The sequence below is a fragment of the Misgurnus anguillicaudatus genome, chromosome 21 (assembly GCF_027580225.2).
Source record: "Misgurnus anguillicaudatus chromosome 21, ASM2758022v2, whole genome shotgun sequence".
Lineage (NCBI taxonomy): Eukaryota > Metazoa > Chordata > Actinopteri > Cypriniformes > Cobitidae > Misgurnus > Misgurnus anguillicaudatus.
The window spans coordinates 28,585,450-28,596,395 of NC_073357.2; the positions used below are offsets into that span (position 1 = coordinate 28,585,450).

The 10,946-nt window shown below is 39.1% G+C and overlaps 1 protein-coding gene across 1 annotated transcript; it reads right to left on the minus strand.

The window, feature by feature from the left end:
• Nucleotides 1–106: 106 nt before the first annotated feature.
• ache (acetylcholinesterase (Yt blood group)) lies at nt 107–9,870 on the minus strand. Its single transcript, XM_073859994.1, has 5 exons — nt 9,507–9,870; nt 6,227–7,693; nt 3,914–4,109; nt 3,634–3,809; nt 107–2,771 (listed from the first exon to the last, which is right to left on the minus strand). Exons 2-5 carry the CDS (start codon nt 7,632–7,634, stop codon nt 2,650–2,652), a joined length of 1,902 nt encoding a protein of 633 aa, XP_073716095.1. The 5' UTR covers nt 7,635–7,693; nt 9,507–9,870; the 3' UTR covers nt 107–2,649.
• Between the last annotated feature and the right edge of the window lie 1,076 nt (nt 9,871–10,946).

Here is a 10,946-nt window from a genome sequence, read left to right on the forward strand (position 1 = left end):
ACATTTACTAATGTATACCTTATACAAGTACAAAACGACCTTTATATTGGGGTATGCTGCCCTCTGGTGATGCTTTTTTGTACTTTAAATGAAAAACCACACAATCAAATTTGATTTTTAACTGTTTATTGATGTTGCATTGACAGCTTCTGATATGGTGCCCAGAGATGGCAGATATGACATTTAACACCATGCAGAAGATTTGCACGATGCTGTCAATTTACATGTTTGGCACTAATTTGACAGCAATATCTGGACCAAATAATTAAAAAATAAATAACAAGAACAACAATTAGTGTTATTATAACATCTATGTAGAAGAACAGAATACAACTGTGACACAACTGTATGGATTTGTAGGAGACATATTTTGAAATGTAATTAAAAGGCAGATATCCTTGTTGGCAACATTTGACAAATAATAATTAGCCTAAAATGACTTTATGGCAATGACATGTTTAAAGTTAAAGAAATGCAGACAAACAAAAGTGATCACACATTAAAAATATCTGTAAGATAGCATATGGCACTCTATATTGCTTTGATGATCAATGTTGTCAATTTTTTTGTTTAATTTTTTTTGTTAATCAATCAAGACAATTACATTACAGCATCAATGCATTCAAATAACTATATTCATTTACAAGTGTATTTTGTTATTGCTAACATCAATATATCTCTCTGGGCTATCATAATATTTGTATAGCTATAAACTGTAACATTAACAATAGACATAAGCACTGATATTGTCAGAGAGGATAACAGTCATTTTAAACCACAGAACACAGAGGAAAAGGAGGGGTCTGGGGCATGCACAAGTGGATTTCATGAAGTGGATAAGATATGTGGGCTTTTAACTTGACAAGAAGTGCAAAAGCAGCTGTCCTTAACATAATGTTATTTTCTCGCATGCCATTTCCTATAGCTAGTATAGATATTTTATTTTAAATGACATGTTTTAAGTAAACAACATTATTCCAGTCATATTCAAAGGCTGAATGCTTAATGACAGCCTATTGTTTGAGTGATCAAAGACCCGTTCAACACATCGTCTCACATAACAAACAAGAGACTCAGATCCCTTTCACCGTGTCACCAAAACGGTTGATAAATAGTACTGCACGAATACACTGCATTATAGATTTGGTAAAAACAGGCTGACGGGCATAAACAGACATTTACAAATTCAGCAGGTAAATAATAAACATGAAATGCAAACTGGGACCGTGTATATGAGAACAGATGATACATTCACACTGTAAAATACAAAATAATGTTTGATCCAGATTTACAGGCAAATATATGTATGCAGTTCCACAACTGTAATAAATACACACAAATAAAATATTTTCTTTGATGTATGCACACTAAAAACATGATTTTTGATGCAAATATATAAGCCAACTTCACTTGATGCAAACATGCAAATAATTTAAATAAAAAAAGATAAAAATAAATATAGAACATGTAACAGGAGTGGCTTTTGTAACCCTGTATTTTTTGCCTTCACATCTTTACTTTGCCTGCGTTTTCCGTTATCATCCTCCCACTGCATCAAAAGAGGGTGAAGGTGGGGCTGGGGGTATAGCTGACACAGCGGGCTGTCATTTCAAATGAGCACTAAGTAAATTACTCTCCCTCCATTATCGTAATGAGAATCCTTTCCCATCAAGAGAGGGAGACTGCAGAGGTAAAAAATGATATTGACCCCTTGGCACACAGACAACATTACTCATACTAACCATGCTCTTTTTCTTTCTAGAATAAAACGTACAATGCCCATATGAAGTCGGAACAAAGCAGAGGAGTGGTATTATACATATCAACACATATACTGACCTATGCAGTGGATATATGGTAAACATACTCTCTCTCACACACACAAGCATACGTACATAAAAAAATAGTCATGCCGTGGGCACTACAATGCATGCAATGTGTGTATCAATCGAAATTAAAACAAGTTTACAATTTCGTATATTCACACACACTTGCCCACACAGAAACATAAGTCAGTAAGTTTAGCCAGCATACATGAAATTAAACACCTTCTGATGTCTGCAAAACTGGCTGTGTTGAATTAGCCCAGAGACAGCAGACAAGTTCACATGACAAAGGACTACACGAAATGCTGAACGGATATGGTGGATGCAGAATGGAGATTAATGGACAGATAGACACACGGTGAAGCAGCCATAATTGAAGCCTGCAAGAACGTAGGAAAAACGAATCTAAAAAAATGTGGAATCCTGAGGACCGGAGTAAATGAGAGGTTCCAGTGGAAAATATAGACGTAGAGACTCACTTTTCAGAGGTAATATCGCAAATATAACATTTTTTTCTGATATATTTGATGACCATAGCACTTAATCTGTCATAGCAGCTTGTGTGTGTATAAACGGTATATACATGTAATATAATTGTGAGAAGAACAATAAACTACATAGAGAGGAAAATAAAACTATGCACAAAACAGGTAAGTGCAACATTCACAGATTCATTCTCATGCCTACTTAAAGATAGTAACGAAAGAGAAGGTTTTGTGGAGCTGTGGCAACTATTGCCATTTTGAAAGGAGAATTTTAAGGAATATGGTCATCAATCTTCGCTTCTTTGATTTGCGCTCTTAAACATTTATGTCAGAATAATCTAGAGATCTGTACAGCGCTCCTGCTTGCTGTAATGGTCGAACTGGCTCTTCCAGTGCATCATGTAAGAGCTCCAGCGCTGGAACTCCACTTTCCACTGTCGCTCAACATCATCAATGTTGTCTGGGTAAGAGCAGAAAAAAACAACCAACATGAGATTGAATAAAAGGGCAAGAAAATGGAGTTAGAAAATAACAGTAAAGATATCCGAGGATAAACGTAAGATTTGAGAATATAAAGTACAATGAGCTGCATAAGCTAAATAATCCATTTAACTACACAGTAGTACCAAACTCTCTAAAAAATCCCAGCTATTCAACAAAGCACTGGCAGAAGGCCCACACGAGAGAATTTGTCATTTTAAATTTTATGTCAGGCTTGCACAATGCTCTTTGCTTTCAAATGTCAGAAATAAAGGCACAAACGCTGTCACTGGGGCAGTACCCCTTCAAAAAGTACATTTTTGTACATAAAAGGTGCATGTTAGAACCTCAAAGGTACATATCTGTACTTAAATGGTACATATCAGGACCATTTTGAGGGGTGCTGTCGCAGTGGCGGCTTTTGTACCTTTATTTCTGACAGTGATGTTTACCACAACACAATATATTCAGAGCGTTCCTTGAATTGGATTGTTTAAGATTGTGGCCAGTACTGTATGTTCACCTTTTATCCAACACACAAAGCAAACAAAAACTAATAGTTAATAATTAAAATAACCAACTGCTCACAAACATTCTGTCATTGAGAAATCTGACTTTTGTTAATTCCAACTTAAAAGTGTCACAAGGCATACAAACAGAACTTAACATGAAGTTTTTGTATGATTTAATCTTCTGTTGTAAAGCTTCTAAACAGCAGTAAATTTTAATAATCCACCCATAAAACACAAGTCTGCAGTTTCTCACTTTCAAACTATAAGCCTGTGTAATTCCTGTGTAATAATAAAGTCAGAGGACTATACTGTCAAAGATGGGTTTATTACCTGTGATGTTAAGCAGTCTGGGCAGAAATCGGGTCCACAGAGCACAAACCTGTGTTCTTAGTCCCTTGTACACCTTCATTGGCTCTGTATTCAAACCTACATACTTTTGCTCTGTAACTGTAAACTGAGGCCATCTCCTTCGACTGTCTATGGTGCCATCAGTGTTCATGTTAGGATTACTAGAAAAAAAGAAAACATGGAAATTTTACTAAGTCATTGCACACTGCAGAACTAATAAATTCAACAATTTTGCTATGATGACCAAACCCCTTAACATCTCTTACCAGTGCGTGCAAAATTGGCCCAGTATTTCATCATACGTCGACTGAGTTTCTCTTCTTCCGCTGTGTAATTTAGCTTTTTTTCTAAAGGCAGGCCAAACACAAACTCGATCTCGTAACCATGCATTACTCCCATCCACTCGGGCCAGGCCAGGTTTGAGGCTCGATGGTCGAACAAGTAAAGGTACACAGATCCTAAGGACAAGAAGGCGGCATATAGAAAATTAATCAGTTTGTAATTTTGTTTTACTGTCTTTTGTTTATTCCATCGGCTGTTGACTTGAAACTGTTACCAATATTTGTGGATGCATAAAGGTTTATATATTATTTGCTGCAGAATCACATTAAAGCTAGGCTGGTTAAAACCAGACCATTCTCAGTAGTAACAGAGTTATGGTCCGGCAAAGCTTCATAGACAAATCATTTCCAAAGGGGCGTCACCAATGGACGTCGCTCAAATGACTTTGGGCGCAGTTGGATAGACCTAAAACCAATCAGAGCAATGAAGGAGATGACGTATGCAGAGCTATATAAGACTTTTGCCAGATCCGGTCGGTAAGACAGTGATAAAAATTTTTTATATGAAGGCTTCTAGTGTTGTTCTTTACTCGAGTTTTAACGAAAAAGAAAAGTTTAAATTGCTTAAAACAGACGCGATAGCTGATTCGAATGAGTGAGGTTCCACGGCGGCATCCATCTTTGTAATGTACAAAATCTGCTTCACTGTGCTGTCGTCATCGTGTAAAGCCCGCCCCAACGTTTCTGATTGGTGCCGCCATTTCGACGGATTAGAAATGGGCTTGAATGGCCTCTTTGTCAGACTACTTGCAGAGCAAATCTAAATTTGCCCGAAGTTGCCTGGGTACATTAAAGCAGTTGGTTTTATTTAATTTAATTGGTTCGTTGGTTTTCAGTCTCATACTACACACCAGTGTTGTTTTTGGCAACCCTTTTAGTTTTCGTTTTAGTCTTAGTCTTTTGGACGAAAATGCTTTTAGTTTTAGTCACTTGTAAAATTTATAGTTTTAGTCAAGTTTTAGTCGACAAAAACGCAAAAAGGTTTTAGTCAAGTTTTAGTCGACGAAAACGCAAAAAGGTTTTAGTCAAGTTTAAGTCAATTTTAGTAAAAAAAGTATTTTTTAACCAATGAATTTAGGTTAAAAAGTGTGGTGTATTTAATACAATTAAAATGTGAATTAAGGTTGTCCCTGAGGGCTTGCCGTTGTTTTAGTCGGGGTGCCTTCTGCGCATGTCATAACAAAAAGTTATGAAGAAAAAAGTTTAGCCTAATATACCATCATGTTGAGTTTGTGTGTTACGCTGAGACCTCGCTTATAAAGTTGAGAAACGCGTGCCTTGCCTTATTTAAATACACCACAAAAAGTATTGGAAATGGGCTTAGGTTTGACAAGCAGATACATGTAAAACCTTAAGCTTACCATGAAATGTGTCACAAGCCGATTGTCGAGTAAAATTGAATTTATATGATATGTTAACAGCGTGACTTGTAAGTTACCTTTAAAAAATATTAGCGTGATGAGCCTTCAGGTGCCGCTTGAGATTGGTGGTATTCTTCCCACCTAGTTTGTGGCCACATTTACCGTCGTCTCCCAATATGCATTCCGTTTTTCTGTCTGATGGATTATACTAAAAGTATGTCCATAAATCATCTCGTCGTTTCCGTTTAGTGGCGTCACCGCTACGGTCCTTCGAACTCGCCACAGCCGCAGGTGTGTTGTTGTTTGAAATCTTGTGCACGTGCGCGGCATGGCGGCAGCCGGGTGGTGGGCGTGAGCGAGACTGTGTTGACCCAAAACAAGGATAGAAAGCGGCAGCATTGCTGATATTTTTGAGCTAAAAACAGACTGATTTCACGCAAAATAGGCAGTAAATGACATGCATTATGAACCTCAGACTTATAATCATTTTCGTTCCGTCTCGTTTCGTCAACGAAAACTCGAAAGCGTCTCGTCATGTTTTCGTCACCTTAGAGACATTTTTAGCTAGTCATCGTCGCGTTAGCGTCATAAAAAATATGTGCGTCAACGAAATCATTTGGTTATCGTCATCGTTGACGAAAACAACACTGCTACACATGACTAAAATGAATATTCTAGCCTCCCTATCTTAAAGCAGTATGTAGCTGTGGCCTTAATGGAGACATGTTTTGCCTTGATGCTTCAATAATCATCCAAATCTTTAACCATTATGATAACACCACAACTTTGAAGTTAACTAGAAATAATTTTACCCAGGCTAGTAATAATAACAGAAGTACACTGCTCTCATTCTTTACCAAGTATTGGCCTTACCATGAGAGTTGCCACTGTTATAGCCTGTTGATCCAGAGTTTCCCCAGCCCGGGGTCCCTGGGACTGCTCCTGGTTGGATATGGACAGCTGTGTGCTGGGCATATGACTTTGCAAAGGTCAGTAAAGGACAGATAACATTTTGATCTCCTACAATATCATCCATGGCATCTCGATTCTTTATAGGGTTGTTCTCATCCATCCAGTCTGTATACTGAAGTATAACGGCTTCCAATCCGATTTCATTAGCATGAGGAACGCCCATCTTCACACCTTCAAGGAAGTCTTCTCGTGATATCAAACTCTCGTTGTCTTTACTGAATCCTGGTGAGCCATAAATCAAGAAATAAGATCCTTCATCCTGATTTACACCCAACAGGATCTGAGTGTTTTTGAAGTTTCCTGCGTTGACCATGGCCTCTGGGGTGTCAGGGAGGAACACACCGTCTACGACAGGTACAAAGGAATAGCGGAATAGGCTGCTGTATGGGAGCACTTGCCACTCCTGATCAATTAGTTCTTGTGGATGTTTGTTTCTCAGGCAGTCAATCAGCTCAGTGTCATTACCCTCACTGCAGCCAACCAGCTTGCCCAGCAAGGTGGTCCTCCGACGGGCCTCATCGTAGCTAATAGTAGCCCAGGGGGTGTTAGGAACTCCGCTCTGCAATATGGCACGTGTAAAGTATGGGCGACTGTCTGGTGACAGAACATGCAAGCCTACTGAGGCTCCTCCGGCACTTTCTCCAAAAATGGTCACCTGTTTGGGGTTACCTCCAAAAAAGTGAATGTTATCTTGTACCCACTGGAGGGCCATTCTCTGGTCAAAAAGACCAATGTTTCCCGGTGCTTCTGATGAGCCATTAAGTGCAAGGAATCCCAAAGGGCCAACACGATAGTTCATAGATACAACCACTACCTTTTCAGTGTATGCCAAGTACCGGCCATCGTAAACGTCAAGAGAGGAGGAACCACTAGAGAAGCCACCACCATATATCCAGACCATCACTGTGAGGTTTTGTGGCCTAGGGGAAGGAGGCACCCACACATTGATATAAAGGCAGTCCTCGCTCATCATTCTGTTGGGGTTCCACATCTCAGTGCCTGGAAAGCCTGGGTAAGACGTGTCTATGTACTGATAGCAGGCATTAGGGTAGTCTTTTGCCTCAAACACATCATTCCATGGCTTTTTCGGCTCTGCTTGCTTAAAGCGCCTCTTCCCGAGAGGAGGTTCGGCATATGGGATCCCCAAGAAAGCAACCACATGATTCCGGTCTGGAACAGGTAAGCGTACACCTTGCACACGGCCCAACCTTGTTGTTACTATGAGGTCAGATTCACTTTGCGCTAGGCAGCATTTAAAAAGGAACAGGAGAAGCACCGAGGGCAGAAGAAAAATGTCTGAAGTCTTCATGATGCCTTATTTGCTTAGAAAAATATTGCAATCTCACTGTGAGCTAAGCTCAGTTTGATCTGCGAATAAAACACAAAAATTAGTTCAGGCGATAATCGAAGTCCAAGAAAGGCTGAGTTGTAAAACAAGTCCAAACTTTTGCCCAAGACAGCCGTGACCATAACAGGCAACCCTACAATTTGTTATTCGCTTAGTTATAAATTGTGCTGGTCATGCCCACCCACAAAAAAAAAACAGATATTATTCAACATTATTAACCTTGTCCTGATGGGCTGTGATAGTAGATTACACTTACTTCAAGGACCCACAAATGCTTTTGACGTGAATGTTTATGTTTCACATGTTGCCCGGTTGCCATGATGGTTGGATTAGTTCTGGGGGCACAGTCAGGGAGCACATGCATTCGACTGCAGCTGTGTGTCTGTTTAAATGAGGCTATTTCTGTTCCCCTTGCCTCCTTCGCTCATGTGGGGTTCTATTTTTGAGGGTGTCACTTCTCTCCATTTGTCCATCTGTCTCGCTTTCCATTCAACCCTTTCTTTGACATATATATATATATATATATATATATATATATATATATATATATATATATATATATATATATATATATATATATATTCTACACAAAGCATTAAATACGTGTACCCAAAAGTACTAAGGGTCCTTGGATCAAAACCATATAAGATATTATCATCTAAAAATATGCATTTGGCAGACACTTTTAACCAAAGTAACTCATGTAAACATTTTACAATTATATTATACATGTGTTCCCTGGGAATTGAACCCATAACATGTGCATGTTAAAGGAGCACATAATAATCAAAATAACTGGCATTAAATTGCTCTGCTTATTAGGTAATATTGGAATCAATAGGAAAACTAGGCTTGAGGGACTGCAATGCAATTGATCAGTCCCACAGCCTATCAATAGATTTATTATTATCTTCAAAGACAGCTGCTTGCCGGAAATGGGGGGCAAGGGCAGCTGCAAGCACTGGGGAAAAGCAGAGGGGGAGAGACTGTCTGAACTCAAATTAGATCCTGGAATCCATGGGTGAAGTTCACTGAGGGGTTTGCCTTTCAGCCTGGGATAACACATCGTTGTGCACACCATCATTTTATTATTCACTCACATCTCTTTCAGTCTTCCAGAAATGCTTCTGTGTGAGACAGGATCGGCCCTTGTCATAGCTTTATCACAGTAGCGAGAACGCATTAAGCTTATCTAGTCTTTCTCTGCATTTGTCAGAATCATTGCCAGCAATCTGTCTCTTTTTGAACTCTGTTGCCATGGAAATTATGAGCCTGCACTACCCATCCTCTCTCATTTCTCTTACACTCTGTCTGCTGCCTTGTAGTGCCCTGACTGCAATTACTTTCCCCAGCACTGTTTTTCTTTTTCCTCTCAAACTCTATTAAAGCAACCTTAAAATGATCTAATATAGATACGCGCTGCGTCGCTTGGAGTAAACATGTTTACATAGACGCTTAATGAGGGAAATGTCAAGGGAAGCGGGCTGTTGTCTGGATACATTCAAAACAAAAATGACACTTTCAATTTATTGTGCCTATCATGTGATATTTCAAAACTGTCTTTTTGATGAGTGGCACAGAGGAATTTTCCGTTTCGTGGTCCGTCCGTCTAATATTTCACGAGCGCGCTCAGTGGCTCTTTACGCGTGCCAACATATACACTTGGGTTCGCGCTGTCCTGTAGCCAACTGTAGAGACGCTATTATTATCCCGATTACAACCACTTTATTTTAATCCAACAGTCCCCCAGACGACGAAGTAGTAATTAATCTAAAACAGAATTTTAGCATTACATGTCACAATTAATTAAGACAGTGCGACTAAGAAACGTACCTGCAGAGTCTACAGGTTAATCATACAGTAAATGCATCCACACGATGTCTTTCGCAGCAACTGTGTGATTAAGCAATTAAAATACAGTAAACAAATAAAAAACGAACCGTTTAAACGTGACATAAAAGCAATGAGAAATGCGATAACGTTTAACATCATAATACAGATTTAATTATTAAAGCAGGACTCAATGAAAACGCGTGTTTGGACGAAGTTTAAATTTAGTGGCCGAAAACCAAAGGAGACTGGAAGGTTACAAGACAGGTGCTGAAGGTAAACAAGACACAGTTTTAGGGAACCAGGGCCTTCTAGTGCGCGTGCGTGGATGGACGCTCACGCGCACCAATTCTTTCTTCAGCATGTCTAATTACATCAATTTTTCCAAGCCACATAATCGCACTGTTACTGTAAATGCACGCATATCCATTAGGCACACTGTTCGTTATTGCTTGTTTGTTTTAAAGATATGACAGCAAATAAATCTAGTGATAAATATTGCATTGCATATATATACAATATGCTGTATGCCAGATGTGTTGACGTGCAAAATGATAAGAAATCGCATTAATCAACACAGAGAATTGGTCTTAGTATAACAGATATAATGTATTAAATTAAATACATGTATGAAACCATTTTTTAAGCTGGGCAGTGTAATAATAATAATAATAGAAAATCATAACCGCAGACTAATAATAAGTAATAAATATCTCTATTTAAACATACAAATAACTACAACATTATAATGTATATAAACAGTTAAGCGAAGATTTACATGTGTAAACAATAATTTAAAAGGCGTTTGTATATTGGTTAAATTCGCTCCAAAACTAAAACACGATACGTACAAAACCCATATTAGCACACTATAAACTCTTCGTCTATGTTTTAATATTTCTTACACAGTGTTGCCAGTCCGGCATTATTAAACCCGAGTGATAGCAAACCGAAGCCAGTGAGACGTACCTGGCAAATCCTGTTCACAAACCGGCTTCGCGTTAGGCTCTTCCCCTCCTCTCTCTGTCTTTGAACGGAGAAAGACAGAATTTCTGCCGTGCCACGGGGAGATAAACACAGCAACGTATTGTTGATATATGCAGGACTGAATTGTAGGCTCTCCCGTCTAATCTGATCTAGCCCCTCACGGAAATGGGCAAAGACAAATCTGCGTTGCGAGCCGCGCTGCACTGCTGTATCGATAGGGGGAGACTCCTTGTAATAAGCATAATCAGCTAAAAAAACAAACTGTAGAGCTCTCGCGAGATTTACCGCCACTGCTGGTCCCTCTGTCAACCTTCCAGTCCTAAACTGCCTAGGGTGCGTTTTGTCATGCCGTTTAAGTGCTATTGGCAGATCCACTGTATTTATGGTTTTATTCCATCGTGCAAATAAACCCCACACTGAGCAAAAAAGAACGAATGTGTTTTCTATAGTGAGTAT